This window comes from Lutjanus erythropterus, chromosome 4 (assembly GCF_056507025.1).
Source record: "Lutjanus erythropterus isolate fLutEry1 chromosome 4, fLutEry1.hap2, whole genome shotgun sequence".
In the NCBI taxonomy this organism is placed as follows: domain Eukaryota; kingdom Metazoa; phylum Chordata; class Actinopteri; order Lutjaniformes; family Lutjanidae; genus Lutjanus; species Lutjanus erythropterus.
The window spans coordinates 15,232,829-15,256,092 of record NC_139320.1 but is presented as its reverse complement, the minus strand read 5'-3'; the positions used below and the strand labels follow the sequence as shown (position 1 = coordinate 15,256,092).

General features: G+C 39.3%; 1 protein-coding gene across 1 annotated transcript; it reads left to right on the top strand.

Moving 5' to 3' along the window:
• The first annotated feature begins 315 nt into the window (after positions 1 to 315).
• LOC146328203 (zinc finger FYVE domain-containing protein 1) lies at positions 316 to 10,816 on the top strand. Its single transcript, XM_084717080.1, has 12 exons — positions 316 to 545; positions 2,890 to 3,171; positions 4,285 to 4,507; positions 4,650 to 4,867; positions 4,987 to 5,093; positions 6,294 to 6,402; positions 6,556 to 6,653; positions 6,757 to 6,874; positions 7,547 to 7,717; positions 7,898 to 8,090; positions 9,247 to 9,345; positions 10,117 to 10,816. The coding sequence occupies exons 1-12, from the start codon at positions 429 to 431 to the stop codon at positions 10,347 to 10,349; spliced, it is 1,968 nt and encodes a 655-aa protein (XP_084573206.1). The 5' UTR covers positions 316 to 428; the 3' UTR covers positions 10,350 to 10,816.
• The last annotated feature ends 12,448 nt before the right edge of the window (positions 10,817 to 23,264 follow it).

Sequence of the window (23,264 nt, the reverse complement as noted above, 5' to 3'; positions counted from 1 at the left end):
AGTAACTAAATTTAATTAGCTCTGTTTATTCATTTATCACTTATGTTTATTAAAAGTGTTACCAGATTTTTAGGTCGTTTTTAAAGCCATAAACCTCGGAGAAACTTAAAAAAGATCTACATTTGTATATATGAAAATTTACCAAAACTCGAACTATCACGCAGAAATTCAACATCTTTTTTTCCATAAAAATATCAAAGACGTTCCCGTCTGTTTATTAAAAGATGAATAAAGGCTTTTTAAGAAGACGCTGACCAAACGTGCACGCGCTGCGTCTTTACGTCAGTGCTTGCGTGCTCGCTGGCTCCTCCCGCAGCGTCGTCCGTACACGCGCTGATGTTGTGGTGATTGACAGACAAACAGGAGTCATGTCGAACTTTCGTTTTGCTTTTCGCCATCACAAATATGTTGTAACTACATGAACAACGATGTCCGATATACTGATGAAAGAAATGGAGAGTGTATCGATCAGTCCGGTGAAGGCGGAGCAGCGTCCAGACGGTGTCCGGAGCTTCCTGCTGGTGGATGAACAAGAAAACCTGCAGGTAAAGTTAGCTAACGTCAACTGAGCTAGCTGCTGTTAGCATTTAGCCGCTAAAGCTAAGAAGAGGAAGACCACACACATTCTTGTGAAGAAGGCCACTGATTGTCCGCTCTGTTGTCACTGTCAGTAACAGATTCAGTGCTGATAAATGAGACCCAACGGCTTGCAAAACACCACGTTATGTTATTCTTTGTAACACAACAAAGTGAACCTGTGACCATACACTGTAAATTTTGACTTGTAACTGATTCCTCTAAATGTAACAACAAATAGCTTTTACCCGTGACGTCCTCCATGTTTATCCTGTAGATATGTTTTCACTAACAAGCACTCATGATGATACCTCAAAGAAAAAAGAGGCGTAGACTGACAATAAAACTGAGGGAGGCAGAGCAGCAAACGTGTTTCTCATTGGGAAAGTCCCTGGTGAGTCATGCTGCACAGCTGACCCACAGGGAGGCACCCGTTCATTGTACTGTTGTCCCAGCAGTACAAAGTACAGAAGACAATGATTATATTTACACTCTAACCATTAGTCTGGGATGTATACACAACCAGAGCTGAAGCAGTGTGGCTACAGGTCTTTACAAAACCGTAACATTTCTTAAATTCACATTGACTAATAAAAGTTCTTTTAAAAGTGCTAGATAGTCTTAAAATCAAAACTACATATCTTTCCACTTACATGTAGTGCTGTGTTTCCTTTTGGTGTTATATGCAGCGTTGTGGTGCTATCAGCTGTAGAGATGTATACTTTTTCTTCAGTAAAGTGTAAGTGGTGCTAGGTGTGAGTAGTTTCATGTAGGAACCACTTTCTTTCTACTGAACTACACCTGCCAACTGTATCATTGGGCAGAGGAAAGCTTTTCAAGACCTTTTTCCTAACAGCATGGGATGCAAACAATAATGGAGTCTTCCTTGGCTGAGCTGTTACTTCTCATTCATGGTGTCTGGAAAAAGACATTGCTTTTGAGTTTTTCAAATGTAGTTTTTGGTAGTTTTAGCACAACAAGCTGAGTGCTGTCTACTTCCATTATCCTTCTGGAGAGAAGGCAGAATTCTCTATCATTAATGTCTCCAAAACTCTGCAACTTACACCAAAACAGTCTTAGTAGGGCTGTCCCCTGGAAGTTGAAGATTCAAATCATCAGTCAGAGACCCTTCAGTTGACTGAGATTGTTCAAATCGAGCATTTTTTGCATTACAGGAAAAGAATAACACAGATAGAAGCTTAACATTTTGAATGAAGACTAAAAATAATAATCATAGATAGAATCATAGATATAGGCTTTATTTTCAGCTAGAGCACCAAATACAAATAAATCCTCAGGACAGCATGCACTGGTGAGAGAAGGTGAAAGGTGAAGCGAGTTGATGGTAAACAAGTTTCTGCTCTTGTGTTAGAGCAGTACGACAACATGGTAGGTTGTAAACTTTACAAACTGAGTCTCTAAATCACCACAGCGCACCACAAAGCATGTAGGGAAGATGATGCACTGCAGTGGTTGACACACTGTCAGTAGCCTGGCAAGAGAGATGATCCGCGGTGCGCTGTGATTTTATACCTGAACTATACACATAACTTAACTTTATCTGACTGATTGGAAATTTGACATTTTCAAAACACAGATGATGAAGAAATGCATTGAAACATGAGTCTTACTGTTAAATCATATTCAGCTGCTCTGCCCCTTGCCTCTGTGCCACAAGATATTTGCAGTATTGACTCTCCACCTTCAAATCCCATCTTAAAACACACCTTTTTAAACTGGAATACTCTGGCTGATTGTGCCTTATTTGAGTCTTGAATATTGTATATTCTGCTTGTTGTTTTCATGAGCCCTTGCTATTTATTCTGTCTTGTTTGTTTTATAAACTGTTATTGTAAGGTGTCCTTGTGTGCCTTGAAAGGCACCTTTAAATTAAATTCATTTATTATTATTATTATTATTATTATTATTATTATTATCAGTTAGGATGGTCTGCTGGTTAAGTGTGCTGCTGAACTGAAAAAAGGAACAGATGTTCAAATCTTCATATTGAATGAACTACCAAAAGTGATTCGACAAAGTTCTGAGTCAGGTACAGCCCTATAACGCACAGTAGATGGATAAATAGCACTATAAGACAGAGCAGAAATATGTAGTTTTGATTTTGGGGTGAATTATCCCTTTAAGTCTCTTTGTCATCCAAGACTGAATTGTTCACACAAATTGAATAAGCTTTTCCCTTGATTCAATGAAGTCAGCAGGAGAGCTAATTATATCATGTTAAGACAGCTCAGCGATCCATCCTCAGTCTATAAACGTCTCTCTGCTTGGTGTTCTCCCTCCTCTCACTTCCAGGTCCGTGATGAGTCTGAGTTTGTGGACAGACTTGGCTGCGGGGACGTGGCGGGAGTCAAAGTCCTCTCTATCTTCGGCAACACCGGCGATGGCAAGTCTCACACCCTCAACCACATCCTATTCGGTGGTGAGAGTGTGTTCTACACCTCCAAGTCTCCCAGCTCATGTACTGTGGGAGTGTGGGCTGCGTACGACCCTACCCTCAGCCTGGTCGCCTTGGATACTGAGGGCCTGTTGGGGGCTTCAGCCAATCAGAACCAGAGAATGCGGCTTCTGCTTAAAGTAAGTTTGTGGTTCCTGGTTTGTTTAGTTGGAATGAAACAGGGATGCCACAACATCAGATTTTCAACTCGCTCTCAAATCTTGTGGCCCAAAAGATTCTCAATAACGATATCATGGCAATATTTAGAGGAAATGAATAATTATTATTAATTATTATAATTACATTATAATTTACTATCAAAAGATGTTGTAAAAATAATCTGTTGAATCTGTGACCTGCAATGTATTTAGTGCATGTTTCTGGTGGAGCAGCACGCCTCCCGCTGAGCCCTTCTAATCAGTGAATTTTAAATCTTTGTCATCTCTTTTCCATGGATAATTGGACACCATACGCTTCCTTTCTGCCTGCTTATCAAAACTTTGCTCTGCACTCCATAAGGAGTTAATATTATTTAGAGCTGCAAAAATTAATCAAGTAATCAATTATTAAATTAATCACTAACTATTTTGATAAGCAATTGATCGGCTTGAGTAATTCTCTAAGAAAAGAATTCAAAAGTCTGTGATTTCAGCTTCTTAAATCTGAATATTTTCTGGTTTCTTTGCTCCTCTATGACAGTAAACTGAATATCTTCAGGTTGGGGGCAAAACAAGACATTTGCAATTTGGGAAACACTGATCAACATTTTTTCACCATTTTCTGACATTTTATAGGCACACAACTATTAATGGATTAATCAAGAAAATAATCAACTGACTAATTGACTATGAAAAACATCTTTGCATTCCTACTGTTACTGATGTGATTTAGATTGTGATATTAAAGATCAGATAATAATGTTAAAGGGAATACAATGCTGTGATATTGTCATATTAATTAAAGACAAGCATTTAACAGCATTTAACAAACAGAGATTTAACGTTTTCATTTCTGCAGCTGTGTGCCGTGGCTCCATGCAGCCTCGCTGTCAGCTGTGTGTCTCACAGACACTGGTATACCAAGTAGTCACAATCATACATACATTGCACCCAAAATTATAAGAATACTGTCCCTGGATCTAAACATTGACAGTCTTTGTACTTGCATCAGCAGCAGTTCATAGTAGATCATTAAGGTCATAGATGCTACTTCTCTCTTAGCTCTCTCTATATATCTACTTCCTTCTTTTCCAGGTACTGGCGGTGTCAGATATCGTTGTCTATCGTACACGTGCAGAGCGCCTCCACAACGATATGTTCCTGTTCCTGAGCAGTGCCTCAGGGGCATACCTGAAGCACTTCACCCCAGAGCTCAGAGACCTCTCCAGCCGCTGTGGTCTGGACGTGCCCCTCTCGTCTCTTGGGCCTGCTGTTATTGTCTTCCAGGAGACGACACACACCCAGTTACTTGGTCATGGTAGGCAAGGGAAATGTCCTGAATGGCATCCATGTACTGTATGTGATCACAAAAATACACATCAATTTTATAAGCTTTGTTCTTTGCTTTTTCATTCTGTGATTTCTGCTGTCCAACTTTTTTCTTTTCCTGTCTCTTGTAGACTCTAAGGTGTCTGGCCATGCTGACACGCTGCTCCAGAAGCGTTTTCACGATCTGGCATTGGGGACAGAGGCCTTTAGCTCGGTGCAGTACGTAGGTACCCAGACCATCACACCTCCCACTGACTACAGCAGGCTGCTGGAGGCTGTCAAGCAGCAAGTGAAGAACACTCACACACGCTCCCCCCGTCAGCCCGGGATTGTGTTTCACGCTCTGGAAGTAAGCAGTGGACCTTTAGCTCCAGTGTTAAATAGACACCAAGAATTTCAGAGAATTTTAACAAGGAGATGAGGGAAGTTTTGCTCTTTGTTTAATGGTCTTTCTTTCTTTCTTTCTAGGCTCTAAGTGAGCGTTTCTGTGGGGAACTGTCAGACGACAAGATGACCCCGTACTCCTTCTTCCCAGACGAGTACTTCACCTGCTCTGCTGTCTGCCTCAGCTGCAAGTAAGTTGTTAGAACCATTTTTGAGCTGGTACTCTTCAGTCTCTTCACCTTTTACCCCATTCTAGGGATTGAATTTGGCCTGAAATCTTTACCTAGTCCAACATTTTTGTCAAAGATTTTGACTAACACAATATATGTTGACCCTGTGTTGAGTTTGTGATTATTTGGTTTATGATTTCTTTACCTTTAATATGGCTTAAGGTGATCTCTTCTTAACTGCAATAGACACAATCACTTGTAACACCGTTGCTGTTTTAATCTTTCAAAATGACGGAAGGTCTTCAGATTTTTCCATCTTTCTTAAATAAAATTCAGTCAACAATGGAACATTATTATTAGTTAGCTGGAAGTCTTAAGAGTTCTCTTTTGCTGAATGTTGCATGAGAGACCCCTCACTGACCTAGACTTCACCTTACACCCATCAACTTTCCATTATTCTGTTTCTCAAAGAAAACTATCTTTCATTTTGCCTTGAAGACTTGGAAAAAGGTCAAACGGTCATTTGGTCTTAAAGCATTTTCCACTTTGGCTTCAGCGACATCTGCCCATCCTCCCTCCTCTGTTACGGATGAAATCTGCTCCTTGTGGTTAAGCCTCAGCATTAGCAGGTTTACAGATCTATACATTGATCCTTTGCATCATTTCAGCAAATTGTAGCTACAGTCACCATAGTCCATACTCCATAGGTAATTGAACTTTGAGATTATTATTCACAGCAGCAAATAGTATCTTCATAGAATTAAATCAGGCATTTTGTGGGGATCTTTAATTTCTAAAGGTTTGTCAAAATACAAAATACTTGGGAGTTGGGAACATCTCTCCTCTTCAAAATCTTTATACAGTATTTGAAGGCTTTTATTACCAGATAGAAACATAGACAGACACACAAACAGAACTCTTTGAGTTGTCTCTGGCTGAATAACAGAGCTGGAATTCACTCTCCTGAAGCAGAAATCTGTTGTTGTTCTTGTGGATGTTAACTGTCTCCCCAGTGGGACACATAAAATCTGATGTGTTCTCCATATTTTTGGAAAGGAGAAATGGGAGTCTCCAACTGTTTGTGTTTCTTCTTTATGAAAAACTGACAGAAGTGTGTGTGGGAAAATCACAGCACTGGTTCTGAAAGGATCCAGTCCTAGGTTAATGGACTGTACACATTGTTCAGGGCCTGAAATGTTTGGTTGTCTGTTTCGTCTCCAGCATTCGGTGTAAAAATGGAATGAACCATCTGAGAGACAGGGTCCCCCACATGGCAGATGGATTATGCCAGTATGCACATCAGTACAACAACAAAGTCCTTATCTGTAAGGTAAGACTGCTGACACCATCTTTCAGCTGTGTGGATTTTGTTCTAGCTGTTTCACGCTGTCTTTTGATCCTTTGTCTCTTTTCTTTTTATTCTTTACACACTGTCATCTAAAAAAATAACACACTTATATTAATATATGTTTTATGGCTTCAGCGGTGCTATGAAGGCGGCAGAGAGGTGATTGTCGTGCCCAAGACGTCAGCTTCCAGTGACAACCAGTGGTTTGGACTTGCCAAGTATGCCTGGTCAGGGTAGGTAAATGCAAATACATACACACATACATGCACACACACGCACATCTTTATTGCCATTCACCCAGCAGTCTTATGTTGTTTCCATGCTTCCCCCTCTCAGCTATGTGTTGGAGTGTGCTAGCTGTGGTGTCATCTACCGCAGCAGACAGTACTGGATGGGAAACCAGGACCCTGAGAGCAGTGTGGTGCGATCTGAGATCAAACACGTCTGGGAGGGGGTGAGTACCCCACCCTTCCTACACCTTCTAGTGTCAGTACGAAAGTAATGAATAAAGAAACGACTGTTTAGGCATGAACTGATGAGATCAGGCATTGTTAGTTTGCACAACATGTAGAATCTGAGATTTTATTGCTTATAAAACAACATTCACATGTTATAAAGAAAATATGGACGTGATATAAAAAAGTAAAATAAAATTTATGTTTATTGCAAAGATTATCAGGCAGTTAAATCATAGTCATATGTTTCAGTATCTGTAGCAGGTAATTCCAAGTTAAAGTAGTACAAAAATTTCTGTCAGACCCTGATTATTTTAGTTTCTTAAGCTTTAAATGCACCATGACTCCATCTCCATCCCAGTGCCTGTGTGCAAGAGGAGTTGCTGATTTCAAATCAAATAAAAGCCAACAAGCCAACAGTTATAAAAACGCTGAGGCATCTGACTGGGCTACATGACATCATTAAATTCATTTTATGCTAAACATTTAATTCTAGCAAAGTTTCATGTTCAACATCTACCATCAAGACACTAAAATGACAGCAGTTATCTTCGTCTGAGAGACGGACTTAATCCCAAAAGTGATGCATTTTAACCCTTTATCACTGCTTCAGTAAGGAATTAAATGCTTGATTGCTGTTTGTAAATTTTCATCCTTCTTTCTCCTCTCAGTCGGACTCCTTTCTGACCAGCCACCAGAACGCCGCCCAGAGGGTCCTGGATGGGATGAACTACATGATCCAGTCAGTGTCGGAGTACAGCACAGGCCCCACCAAAGCTGTCACTGCCTGGCTCACTGATCAGGTGGCACCACCATACTGGAGACCCAACACAGAGATCACTGTGAGTATGAAGAACAAACACTGCAGGACAATTCAAATAATATGGAATAAAGTTGTAACACAGAAGGCCAAGGATTAAATTATCTCTAATTTTTAAAATTACAACAGTTTAACGCAAAAATGACAAATTATTCAGTCAGTATGTGCAGTGACAATGTTATGTTTCTCCTCTCTCAATCAGGCCTGTCACGACTGTCACAAGGTTTTCGTGGAGGCGGAGAGGAAGCACCACTGCCGATCGTGTGGCGAGGGTTTCTGTCATCCCTGCTCCAGCCACAGGATGCCGGTGCCAGAGAGAGGCTGGGGCAGCAGCCCTGTCAGGGTGTGTAAGGCCTGCTACCAACAGGGAGGGCCAGCTGACACTAATAGCCAAGGTGAGACTCTTCCAACCACTGAATGAACATGAACCAGACAGTTTGTGTTACATTACTTACATTACATTTTATTAAAGCAAGAAGAATGGGCATATCTTTTTATATTACATAGATTAATACTGAACAGGGCCAATGAATTTGATGGTCATTAAGCATGGAATTTACTATCATCTTTTTCCTGCTCATGTGTAATTATTTGAAGTGGGGTTCTATGAGGTACTTATTCGTAGTCAGTGAATTACCTACAGTAGATTGCGGTTGACACACCCTACGTTTGGAGAAGCAGAAGCAGTCCACGGTGTGGGAAGCTAAGCCATGTACTGCTGTGGACATGTTCACCAGCAAAACATGTTTTAGCCACCTAAAAATGGTCTTCCTAAAAAAATAATTTCACTTTAACTGTTGCTTAAATTTAGAATATTTTCACCACTTAACCTTACAGTCATACAGCCTTTTCTGATGTGAAACTGCTTTTACTTCAGCCAAGTATCACTTTCTCCAAAGCCTTCATGGCAAGGCAAAACAACACGAAAGCAGTACACCAGCAACTAAAGTGTTCTGTGAGGTAGGATGACGTTTTTGTCAAAGGAGTCTGGTGGCTTTGGCGACAGTGATATTTGGTTTAAATAATGGTGGTTTCCTGTTTCAAAAAGGCTGTCTGATGGCAAGGGAAGGAGATGAAAATATTCTAAATGTAGCATAAACTTAAACTGATATGAAATTGTTAGGTGGCACATTTTACTGCTGCCTCTGTCTACACCGGTACTTTGCTTAGTGTCCTACATCTGGACTCCTGCTGCTTCTCCAGCCTAGAGGCATGCTGACCACGATCTACTGTAAGTAACTAATGATAAAAACCTCATATAACTTCATAAAATCGGAAATATTCATTTAACTACATCTAGATTTCCAATGTTCTTTAAAAAATGTAATATGTGTTAAATTAATTTATAGACAGTCAGATCCTCACACCTCTGAACACTTAAGTGATGCAGAATCCAGACTGTATGCAGGAAAAAGAAAAACAAACACTGAATTTTTTGTATTTAAATGATTTTGTTTGTGATCACATATAAATATGGTTATTGCTGCTTTTGTGAACTGCACATTTGCATCTTTCTCTGTGCTCACACATATACACACCTCTTTTCTTTAGTATGTAAGGTGGAGCCTCGTGGTCTGATAGCTCGCAGGGTGACGGAGGTGGCCCAGTCTACACTGGACATGGTGACCACAGCTGTGGACTACCCTCTCTGTGAGTGCAACTGCTTTTTACCTATACACATTCAGTCAAAACAGTCACTGCAGTTGGTCGCACATCATCTCTGGGTCAAACAGCTCTTGACCAGTCATATTTTTATCAAACGTGATTTTAATTACTAATTTTACTGTACAAAAATGTGATGTGACCTGCTGTATCACCAGCTAAAATTGTCTTTGACAAAACAAATGTTGATTCTTTGATTAGATAAAGACAAATTGAAGTGCATTGCAGCATTGCTTAGTTGAGAAAAAAAAATGAGAACCATGTTGCAGCAAATGCAGAATTTGTGCTGATAACAATAAATAGTTAATTCTAGATTCTGGCAAATGAGGTGGAAGTACTGAACCACTGGGTCTCTTTGACTTAATGGCCCATATGCAAGGAATGTAAGACAGAAATAAACATATGTCTAGGAGTTATCCATCCTTTTGAGATGTTAAATATCTGTTTGATTAACACTGAACATTACTGAAGCCTGGGTTCATGTAAAGTGTTTCACACCTGCCACAGGACATGTAAAATTATGCAGTTGTGCAGAATAATAGTCCATTTCAGAGCAGATGTTATGATTACATCACAGTTGTTAACTGGAGACAAACACAGATCAGCTCAGAATAGGAGACACTTAACCATGTGAAAATGTCTTCTTGCTGTATTGTTGGGTGCCAGAGGACAAGACAAAAGCTAGGAGACATGTGTGAACATGATAAATTGAACTTGAAATCTTGAATACATATTTACTGTTCTGTTCACTCCCCTCAGGTTTTGTCAAAGATGTGGCCAGACCAGACTACTGGGTGCCAGACCAGGACATCACCCAGTGCCACCAGTGCTCCAAAACCTTCACGCCGGTGATGTCCAAGCACCACTGCAGGGCCTGTGGACAGGGTGTGTGCGGCCCCTGCTCCACACACATCAGGCCCGTGCCTTCTCGAGGCTGGGACCACCCAGTCAGAGTTTGTGACAGCTGCCACGCCCGCAGGGATACTCTGTGAGCTTTTTTTTTTTTTTTTTTTTTTTTAAACATGCAGGAGAACGTCTCAAAGGGTGCTCAGTCTTCCTCACAAAAGCACTGTGAATCCTGGTACTGCTGCTCCATGACAACAAGCAGGATTGATCATACAGCACTAACTGGAATCAGCCTCGGTTTAACATGAAGAGAGAGGATGTTTTGAAGCTTAAAACGGTCCCTGCCTGGGCCCTCTGCCTTCCTTGACCAGGTGATTCTGCAGCAGGCATGAGCCACACTGCACCAGTCAAACTCCTCGAAAAAACCAACTGGATAAATGGAAAGCTGACATGTGATTTTAACTTGTGGAAATCTTTGAAAATGAAAACTGACTATCAATTCTCATTATGACTGCACTCACCAGTGGCTTCCCCTGGTGATTCGTTTGTGTTTGCAGAGCCCTGCAGCATGCAGCCCATTCTCAATTTGAACAATTTGTCAAGTAAAAGGGATGCACTGGGAATAGGGAGAGAAGTTTAAGGGATTTTTAAACCTCTCTGATTCAAAGAGTATCGAGCCAACAGCTTGTCACTGCAAAGCCCTCAGAAAAGTAGAGGATGTGTGAGGTGATTTTTGTTGTTATCCTCACAGTCTTCCTCTGAATCATCTCTTTCTCACTCTCTGGGACGGATGGGGAAACACAAAGTAGTCCAGACTTTTGTAGGAAAGTAACTTTGTGTGTGACTGTGTTACTACAAGCAGAAGGAGATGCAAGATGGAGAAACAGGAAGTTCAGCAGCGAGTGCCTTTATGGGAAGCTTGATTCCTATTTCTAAAGCCCCGAAGATTTGCTTCTGGGAATTTCTCCGTATGCGCAAGGCGTCATGATTTTATTTGTGCCTAATTACAGAACAATGTAATTTACAGCCTCTGATCTAACTCTTAAAGCTTTATATCTACAATTTGGTGGAATGGACAGGAACAGGAAACCAGATTCACCACTCATTATAGACATTCCAACATATGGAAAATGCCTGTGTACTGATGTATTGATTAATCTTACTGAGGTTATTATAAAAAGTGGGCACTTTCTCTTAATATAATGAACACGCCTCCATTAGACTGATCAATTGAAAGCACTCTAAGTATTTGCAATGTAAAGTACAAATTATATACATGTTGATGGAAAACTACACTTTCTGTCAAAGGGAGTTTCTCTGTGTAACATACTGGATGCATTAATGCCAATTTTCTCTCCATGTCTAGAAATAATCAATTCAGTTTTTAACAGTGTTTTACAGTGAAATCTAGCAATTGACAATCTTTATTTTTTCTTTCATAAATCAGGCTCGTCCAAATAAAGAAAACAGTTAAGAGTTTGTCTCTACAGATGTCTTCTGTCACTTACTGCCTTTGATTTCAATGCACAAAGCAAAGAAGACATACAGAAATAGTCGGTTGGTTGTACTTGGTTGGTCACTTCAAATGGGATTTGTTGGCAAAATTAAAGTGACAAGGACGCTGCTACTCTGTCATCTTTTTGCCACTCAGTGGGTGTAACTGCAGAGACTCCACTGTGACATCACGTGCATAACCCCCTTATAAGTTTTCACATTATAACATGAAATGTTATGATGTTGAAACGTGTCAATCTGTTTGGCTGCCTGTGTTCAAAGAAAACATTTATGATATATTTCACCAGAAGACAGAGTGCCTTAGTTTTTTTCCATGGTTGTCTGCACAACTTAATCTTAAGCAAGCATTTCTTGGATCTTGTCTTTTCGTCCTTTTACCTGTCTCACTAAAGAGCACCTGTCAGACCAGCCACCAGAGCCATGCAGCACTTTCTTCTTCCATTGTAAGTAGTATATTATTATAACAAGAATGTATATTATATAATGTAAGACAGAAAACATCTTGTAATGACTTGTCCTCTCTGCGTCCTAACAGTATCTCTGATTGGCTTTTCTTTCTGTTTGATGTCAGGGAGTTAATCAGTTGATTCTATGCAGGATTAGGTAATACTGTAGTGTAATAGTAATAGAGTGTAATAGTGTAGTGTTTTTGTTTAATCCTTTTTCCCCAGTACACATAAAGTCAGTTTTATTAGCAGTGTTTCATAGCATAGGAGTTTTTGCTCATTCTCTTGTTTCAGTATAAAAGCTTAATGTTGGAAAGTAATTTAATGGCCCCTTTTTCATTTGCAGTAGCAGTAAAATACATTTGTCATTGTCATAAAATCAGATGAAAGTGTTTTATCCAAATTGGTGCAGTAATGTATGTATTTTATAGATGCAGTTCTTTCTACTGGCATTAAGGCACTTTGTTCTATTTCAGTCAAGCTCTATACGGCCCCTCATGTGTCAAACTGACTTTTTTTTACTTTTTTTTTTTTTTTTTTGAGATACTGTTACTCCAACGTCTCATTTTCTTTTATTGATAATCTCGAGTCCTTTAGGGGAAGATGTGGGACTTTACATGTGGATGTTCGGTCAGTGTTGAAGTTAAACTGAAGCACTGCATTCCTCAGTGTGCATTATATTTACCAAGGAAGCTGCGTTCTCATGGAGCCAAGGACACAAGGGAAAAGTTAGCCTTCAGGGGTTTCTACCAGACAGGTATGATTTTTTTTTTTTTAACTTCACCAAGTAAACTAACCAAACTGCAAGAGAAGAAAAAACACTAAACTGTTGTATATAAAATAATAAGTTAACAATAATCTTCATAACGGAGTGAAACCCCAGTCTCTTTAGCAGAAGTCCTATGTTTAAACCATTTACCTTTCACAAACTGCTTCTGATGTGGACTTTGTCAGCCTGCATTCTGCGTCACCTGACTTTCTAAAGCCTATTCGAACAGGAAGCAGCATTCTGGGCTTTCTGACAGAAAGAAATCTGCCAAGAGCCCTCTGGCAGATATCCCCAAAGGTCAACTTCTGCCTACATGTACCAAGATGCATTGCGTATGAGCTTGCAACACTCATGCGTGTGTTGCCATGTATTACCACCATATAGAGCTTTTTCTTTGTTGGCCAAAACAAATCTTGAGGTGACAAAAGTCATCTAGCACACCCCCTGTCTACACTGAGGCAGAGACTAGAAGGCCAAGCTGGAAAACCCTGTAGTTCTTCCAGTGACATCACTGGATGAAAGGATTGAATCATAGAATCACTGACACATTGCACAATCCGTATGACTTTAACATTTGCACATTACACATATATATGCACATTGCACATTCCCAGTTATTTAGTATTTCTTTTTTTTATCTTTTTCATATCGGATTCCATTTTTATTTTATGTCTTACGACATTTCTCCATGCACTGCTACTTTTTTGTCGTGCAGGTTTACCTTGGAAACCATTTTGGGCATGTGATATTCTACATGTTGTGTATTGTGCAGCATCATCTGTTGACAACATCCTTGGTTACAGTGGTTCTGCTCAAAACTGTTGGAAACGCAGGCTGGTTCACTACATAGCACTGAGGTTCCAAGGATCTTGAATGGAACCCGTTCAAGAACCAGAAATTATTTGGCAGAAAGGAGCCCTCGGAGAATCACCAACAAAGCTGCTGTTTACAGTGCAGCAGGTGACAAGTACACACAGATGTCTCATACAACCTCTGGTTCAAGGTTATCTGAAGTCTGTGGTCCCAGATGTCCAGAGCTTTAATGGATGACTAATGTCCATGAAGCAGAGCTCATTTCCTCCACAAACTAATTATGCAACCCCAAATTAACTTAAGCCTTACAGACTATACGTAAACTGTATGTAGAGGCAACAGACATAAAAGCACCAGGAAAATCTCTATATAGACTATTTTTTATGTTATAGTACACATCACAGTAAATAACCTTCTAAATGAGGGACGTAACATAAGTTTAAGGTAAATAAGCATAAAATCGTGTGGTTCTATAAATATAGCTTCCTTTTATTGGTGGTAGATCATATTCTTCTTTTTATTTATTGTACAGCTCAAAGCTCTTCGGTACTTATTCTCTGACTGCAGAGCAGTCACACTTTAAAGTTACCAAGCTGTCAAACTGATTTACTGTGAAAGTGTAGCTGTAGACAGCGAGCACAAAGACGTTTAGTAGAAAGGTTGTTCTGGTGTCGGTGTGGACAGGCAGAGGTTTTGACTAAGTGCATCTGTTGCTGTAGATAAATTACACTGCCCAAATGTGTCTGCACTGTTATTACTGTGTGTGGTCCTGCAAACTGCTGTGTAACAATCAATCATGAAGCACACATTCAGTCAGTGATGACAAAACCACCAGGCCCGTCAGTTTTCTCTACAGACAAACTGTACAAAGCGGCTGAGAGCGACTACTGGAACAGGTGGAAAATAGCACATGATAAGATCTTTACGTACTTGCTATCTCTCAAGAGTCCTGAGGGAGGTTTTGTCACGTTCATGTCAGAGAGTAGAGAGATGCTGCAAGTTTACAGTTTTCAACAACATCGTGACCACTGAGTGAGAAGGTATTGGTGATGTTTGTAGCTTTTCTTCCATACAGTCACATCAGTGTTGGGTTTGGGCTGTCTGTGCAGCAGGGCTGAAAAAACAGAAAGGGCACCACCTGTATGCAGTGGCACAGCAGTATGCAGAAAGTCATAATGCATTCATGGTGAATCATTTACTATCCTTTATTTGAATTAAAATTGTTTGCTCATCTGACTCAAAGTACAGCAACCACTACACCTCTGTAATAAAAAAAAAAACATGGGTAACTGGTAACTACTTAACCATTTCTAGGCACATAGTACCCAACAAATTTTCTCCACTAGAGGGCACCTTTGTACATTTTATTTTTGGGCATCCAATAGGGCACTTTTGCATCATTTATTTTCAAACATGGGGGCACCAGCTTTACTTGTATGGCTGAGATGTAGCCCGAACTGCTTCACAAAACAGGATTAAAAGCAACAAAAATGAACAAAGAACCATAAAACAATAAACCCAATAGGAAGAACATTTGCATATAAATAGCACAAATCTAAATTCAAGGGGTCACAAGGTAGGCCTAGCAAAAGTAGTGGCCAGATTGTTTAAAATATTGATATACCCAAGGAAAATTTAAAAACGTGGACAGGTGGTCACTGTAGAACATGCTATGCTTTGCTTGGTGCCAGTTCTATTGAAGCCTATGAGAGATGCATGGAGAGGTTCACACTAAAACCCAACATATCTACACTGTATGACCTGTGATGAATGAAATGTCTCTAAAGAATCAAAGACTACACCTCAGAGAACCTCAGACTGACTGATTTTTCCAAATATGCACATAAGTTTATTTGCTGTTGGTCCCCAAAAGGCATGAGCATAGACTGTTCTGATCTATAATAACGTAATGACCCGTCCTTCTTTTTTAGTTTCCTTGAAAATATCACAGAAGTTTGGTGTTCTTAATTTTGGAGGAAGGGTATTGCACAAGAACAGAGCCTCACTAGATTTCTTGTGGGAAACATTAAACATATCTAAAAAGAGAGAGAGAGAGAGAAAAAAAAAAAAAACAGTTATGTAAGGCTTTAAAAAAAAACAAGATTGTGAGCAGCTGTTTTTATTTTAATTTTAATTTTATTTTTTGCAACATTTCTATAATATTGCAACTAATGAACTTGACAGGCTATTTTGATTTTGTCCTTTTTGTGTCCCTGTACCACTACATGTTCAGCACTTCATAATGATGTCCATCGTGTCAGTGGTTTATAAATACAAATGAAGAATTCCACTCTCAGGGTTACGGTCACTTGTACATTCTCCACAATGACAAACCAAAAATGTCTGCTGCAATAAAAGCCTGTTAGTGTAAATATAGCTTGTTTCAGTTTACAACATTAGTATGGATCATCTTGCAATGTAGTTGGAATTATTATTGAGGTGTCAACATAGTAATTGAAATTACAACAAAATAATTCACTTTTAATATTGGTTATTAGTTTAACATATCGAATTTACTGAGCCTCTGTGTTTATCAGGATACTGTCAGTCAGCGTGAAACAGTGTCACACACTGTTTTGCCTTTGAGTCATTTTGTATGAGAGCTGTTGAGTTGTCTGTAAATCTTACTGTCACTGCTGCAAGCCTTGAGACATGCACAGATAAACAAAGACTTTGCAACAATCTTTGAGTATTGGCTTGAACAAATCCGGTGGAATCAATTTTAGTTGTAAACCCCTCTCACACATGCATTCTGTCTAGGGATGTAGTGGGGGTGAATATTGTGATATTGCAAATTATCAAATTGTTATAATGTCTACTGTGATATTACATGATACATTATTTTATTTTATTGTTTTATTTTTATAGTAGAACTGCTAATGGCTGCTGCATTGTTTTTGTTTTGCAATAGTACATACATAATTTAAATATTCATGCCAGTTGGCTGGCTACTTTTATTTTATTCTATTAAAAAAGGAAAAAGCTGAAGTACTTTTGCATGCTGTACGTTTGAAATTTATTATTTAATTAAGCACTCTACATTTTCAGCTTTTTAATACTGCTATAAATGTCATATTGCAGACTTTTTATGGTGGAATTATCATACCCTGTATAGTTTCAGGTGAGTTTTTCACACTGTAGCATGCCTAAGTCTAACCCTTAAATATTCAGGAACATTTCTTGCATGGGATCACATGTGAATGGGAACAGGGATCAATATTCAGGGAAATCTTTACCTCCAATTTCCTACCTCAAGACCTAGTAATATTTCAGCCCAAATACCTTTATGACTGTGTTATGAATGAAAGCAGTAACACAGCAGGGACATGCATGTAAAGGGTTGTGTCAGCCTGACAGTGCAGACTCAGGGCGAACAGAAAGAGACCAGAAAAAATGTCTTCCCCTTGTCTGCCACTAACCCACCCCCCTCACCTCCACCCCCCATGATTATGGCATGTTCCCTTGAGAGGTTATCCTACTTTTTTACTGGAAACTAAGTGAGAAAAAGGCTGTTGTGGCCTATAGATTGATCACGTTGTGATGTCCTGCTTGTACACAGGGGGGCGCTAGCTGAGCATAAATACTGTAGCTGCACCATAGTAAATTTTACATGAGACCACCCACTGCTAACTGTCCTGGGTGAGTCCCAGCAGGGGATTTTACTATAAAGCTGTCCTATTTGGAAGTCAGAAATGTACATCTTCTCTGACTTCTTCCACTAAGTTATTCATGTTTAAACAGGCTCAAACAGCTCTTCATAACCAGAGCTGATATCACAAAGATGGTGGAGAGGAGTGAGTACGTACTGCTGTAATCCACAGTGGATTAACACGAGTCACATGTGAAGCCAGCAGAGGTGATTGGGTCTGTGTATATGATGACATACATGTGTTGTTTACAGTGATGATGTCACAAGTCATAATGGATCATCACATACTGAGAGGGGCTTTATGTGATTACATAAGCATACACTGTTGTATTAATGCACTGTAATCAGAGCCCAATTTACTGTAACATCATAATAGAGAAAAAACATAAACATTAGAGGATTCACCCATATTTTAGATAATCTGACATCCATGTGATGCCAAACAGTGAGTGAGCAAGTGATAACGCTTGTGACTAAGCACTCCAGTGACTTAATTTTTAAGACTTATCATTTTTGTCTCCTTTAGGCTTTTTATAACACAGCACACAGGAAAGCCACCCTCTGTTCCTGTGGTGTAGTAAATAAATGATTTTCATTACATACTGGTGCATTTGAATAAAGCAAACAATGAGTGGCTCTGGTCCTCTGGCACCCAGCGCTGATGACTGACAGCTGCTGGCAGGGGGTGGTAGAAGCTGACACTGTGTGTGTGTGTGTGTGTGTGTGTGTGTGTGTGTGTGTGTGTGTGTGTGTGTGTGTGTGTGTGTGTGTGTGTGTGTGTGTGGACTGAAGCTCTGGGCAAAGACGAAAGTCTCCCCTACACCAGCTTGCAAAATTTGGTCCCCAAAATATTCTGGGAAGGTTAATTGAATGTTTCCCTTAACGTGTCCTAGATGTCAAAATGTCAAGTTTTTCCTACTTAAAAATGTTACATGAAACATTTCCAGAATGCTTTGAGAAGACTGATTGAATGTTCAGGAAAAGTTATTTGAACATTTCCCCACTTCTGGATGTTAAAATGAAAGCTTTTCTGACGTAAAATTAATGTTGTAGTTACATTCCTAGAGTGTTCTGGGAAGGTTAGTTCAATGTTCATGTAAGTTTTTCAATTGTAAAGCTAATGTTACAGTTTTATAACATTATGTACATCTGCACAACATTTTTAGAACATTGTGGGAGGGTTGCCTGAAGGGCTACCAACAGCTGAACATTATTAAAATGATCCCCAAAAAACACTTCTTCAGGTGGTTATTAGAATGTTTTAGGAGGATTACATTAAACAAACACATTTGCACAACAATCAAAGTTCTAGGACGTTTACCTTAAAGGTTAGAAGTAGGGAACCTCAGGGGAATGTTACAAAAATTATCCCTAAAAATTTTACTTTATGTGGTTATTGGAACATTTTGGGAATGTTGGTTTAATGCTCTAGAAATGTCACTCAGTGTTTCTCCTTAAAGTTCCCTAGATGTTAGAAAGTTTTTCCTACTTGAAAACAAAGTTTTTGATGGCTTTCTAGAATGTTCTGGGAAGGTTAGTTAAATGTTCAGGAAGGGCTTCTTTAACATTCCCCTGTCGTCATGCGAAAGGGAGAGCTTTTCCCATGTAAAAGTAACATTGTGGTTACTTCCCCAGAAGTCTGGGGAGGTGTGTTGAATGTTCCTGTGAATGTTCCTTACAGCATGTTTTTTCTGCTGTAAAACTAATGCAAAAGTTAAGTCTTAAAACACTCTACACATTTGTGCAATATTCTGAAAATGTTGTGGGAGATTTACTTAAAACGCTACAAACAGAGGATCTCAGGGGAACGTTGTTAAATTAATCCTTAAAAATGTTACTTGATGTGGTTATTAGAACCTTTTAGGAATGTTACATTAAAAGTGTACAACATTCTTAGAATGTCGTAGAAGGGTTAATTAAAAGGCTACGAGTAGGGAACCTAAAGGAACTGTTTCAAAATATGTTAGAACATTTCAGGAATTGTAAGATGAACAAAAAAAAAATGCATAACATTTTTAGAATGTGGTGGGAGGGTTACTTAAAATGCTACCAACAGGGAAGCTCAGAGCAGCCTTATTAAAATTAGTCCCCCCCAAAAGAACATTACTTCATGTGGTTATTAGAACATTTTGGAAATGTTAGTTTGAACAGAGACATTTGCAAAACAGAGTGTTGTGGAAAGGTTACCAAATAGAAAACTGTAAGGAACTGGGATGTTCTTTCTCAATCATATCCACACCTACCCTTTACCAAGCGCTTGTAATCTGAACTAAACACAGACATTTTCATATTTAAACCTGAATATAACAAACTGGAGTCTTATCATCTACCAGGCCAATCTCACTGTTTCTGCCCATAATTCTGATGGAAGCCATCATTTTGCGATGGGTCTATAATGCCCTAAGAAACAAAATGTTACCGCATTTTCTGCTGCCAGGAATGGAACAATTGTTAGGATTCTGTGAGTGTATGCATGTGTGTGTGTGTGTGTGTGTGTGTGTGTGTGTGTGTGTGTGTGTGTGTGTGCAGATGGTGTGTATGTGTGTGCCCTGACATTTGAGGTTCCTTCAAGCCCTGAGGGCCAAAGTCAGTATTTCTTGACGTTTGCATATTTCTACACGCACACTGCATGCAACCCCTTCGTGGAAACTTGTCATGCACTGTTTGCTCAGTACACAAGCATTAAAACGGATCACTGATTCACTTCTTTCAAGCCTTATCCTCAACATTTACATTACTGCCCCTGTCATGCGTTGAAACCAGCTGTGTGCGAAACAATAAGCAAGCAGCTGCACTAATCAATAACAAACACATGCAATTAATCAATGTAATTACTTCCTTCTAGCTTCAAGACGTGCAAGGTCACACTGCCAACACTATATCCATTGCAATTAGCAGCATTAGACCAGTGAATCTTGAAACAATTTCTGATACATGTCATTGAAAATGCAGGAAGTATCAGCAGATCTCAGGGTAAAAACTCATTTATCATATATAATGTGTGTGTGTGTGTGTGTGTGTGTGTGTGTGTGTGTGTGTGTGTGTGTGTGATGAAGTATAGCGATAAGAGGGATAAACGAGTGTGTGTGTTGTGTGTGTATGTAGCAGTGATGCATTATCCAGTACTGATCTGACAATCTAGGCACGGCCCATTACACAAACACCATTACTGAGTCTACACTCATACAGTTATCAGACGCTGCCATCACACACGTATACACACACTTATATGGACACACATATATCACACACTCAAGCATACCCTTCCTTTCCGTCTCTATTTAATTACACACACACATTTATGTACGTATGTATGTATGTATGTATGTATGTATATATATGTGTGTGTTAAAAAATATGTATATGTTGTATCAATAAAAATGTAAATGCAACACTTACTTTTTGCTTCAAGTAGAAGTAAAATGTAAAAAAATTCTTCTCAATTACTCCTAAATTAAGACAGTGTTGCAGAATCGCCAAAAAAATGTAAGTGAATGGTGACCAGTTCTCAAATGGAAAAAGCAACCAAAAAAAGACAGAAAATGCCTCCATACTGCATGCCTGCTGTAATCTAAGTCTCCTAAATTCCCAACATGCCAAGTTGATCTGAAAGATGTCTTTCACACCATGTTTTTGCAAAGCTGTTTTCCTACGAAACTCCAGCAGTGTTTTGTGATCTAAAAAAGTAAAATCAACGTTCATTCAGCATAAGGTTGAGTAGATAATGAATGAATTTTCATTTCGGGGGTGAACTATTCCTTTAATCCACTGTGTTTGATGTTAAAACGGTCTGGTTCTACAGGCTGCTCACTTGTCCTGAGCACCATATTTTTACAACTGCCCAAGTCTATGGCAATTGTAGAAAGCTTATCCATCCACTGAGTGAGCGTGTACAGATCAGCCAGTCTACTCCTATTGGTTAATGCAAACTTTTTAAGTAAATGACCATTGAAGCCATTGAAAGAAGCAAGCCAACAAAGGTTGCTATTATTATAAAAGCAATACTTTTTAATGTGGTCTTTTATTGTGACCAATCCAAAGCACACCTCTGCAATAATCCTGCTGTTAGATCTCTATATGTCACACCTGTCAGGTGGATGGATCGTCTCAGCAATGGAGAAGTGCTCACTAACACGGATTTTAACAAATTTGACCAATTTGTTAGATGGCCCAAGTTTAACCTGTGAAAAAATGAGAGAAATAAACCTTTTGTGTATACAGAAAAAAAAGTCTTAGATTTTTTTTCAACTAATGAAAAATGGGAGCAAAAACAAAAACTAACCTGTTTTTATTTTTGTTGACTGTATAAAACGGCAACAACCTTCATTCAGACCTACATAAAAGCAGTGAAGAGAGAGAGAGAGAGAGAGAGAGAGAGAGAGAGAGAGCACTAATTGGAAGTGAAACGACATAGCCCTCAGTAATGTTTTCCATCCACACATTCAAAGATCTCTGCCTGTCTGATAGTATTAGCTGCAATGAGTCACACCACACAAAAATCACACACACCCTCTTATGTGATTAGCTTGAAGTAATCTGTTCTGAATGATCAGAACATACACACACTTCAAATTTGAGCCTCAGCCACTGTATGTACAGAAAATAGGCCTTTAAATAAAAGACAGGGGACGTCCTCTAGCATACACACAAACATGCACACACACACACACACACACACACATACACCTGCCTTGGCAATCCATTAAGATGATATTGTATTTTCAGCTACTATCATTTCTTCTGGCACTTTAATTTTTTTACGTACAGGAGGCAGTTTTTGCAGACTAAAGCACTTCTTAGCTGTTATAAATTAGTCTTTCACCATGTAGCCATGGCAACCAAGCATCTCCATCTCCTATGTAGGCTGTTGCAACCAACTTTATTGTACAGGATGATGCACAGTGTACAGGCAGGTGGAGACAATACGGTTGCACAAGGTTGAATTGAACAGCAAAGTGTTGTGGTTCATTCGTTGCTTGGGTGTTTGTATGGGCAGCATATGAATTAGTTATTAATATAGTTGTTTTAGGAAATATAATTAAATATGATTCATGTTTTCCAGTAACCGGTACCTATAAAACCGCATAGACTAATTCCAAGTGCACGAAGTTAAACTGAAGCACTTCTAGTAATGCACTACAAAACTGTACATATTAAACATGGGCTACATTCTTGTGTGGGACGGCAACATAGAAATATAGAAATACAACAGTGCTATTCAACCCTGTCTTGTGTGTTTCTCATCCACATCACACCTCATGTCCTCTCATGAAATACACCTTGGAAAGAATCGTCTTGTCGCCTGATCCTTCCCTGGCAAACTTCGGCAGATATGTCCAGACATCCAGCATTCATTGTGTCCAAGAGGGACATCTGATCATGTGGACAGTGGTCATAAACTTTCCAACTCCATGAGGAAAAACATTCCTGTCTGGCTTTGAGGGACGGAGATTAAGGTGGAGGGGAAAGTGACACCATCCTGGGATGGGCTGGAAATCACTCAGTAACTGGAAGATTGTTCTATTTAAGTACAAAACAATCTGAATTCTGCTACACCTGCCTCCGTTTCTCACCTGGGACAAGTGAGTCATAGAAGTTATCAAGGAATTAAACTAAGCACTCAGTGTTGTTTGTCACAGTTGTGTAGTTGTGTGTCGCAGAATGTAGCGAACTGCACTGAAACTTTCAGTAATTTTTGCATTATAATAGGTTTTCAATGTCAACAATTTTGATGATAGCATGTTAACATGTGCAAAATGGAGTGAGAGATTTGGTAGTGATTGAGTTTGAGTGAGAAAAAAAGAGGTCGGTGTAGAGACATAGGAGTAAGGAAGTAATAAAGAAAACTGTAATATTGGACATGATTTAC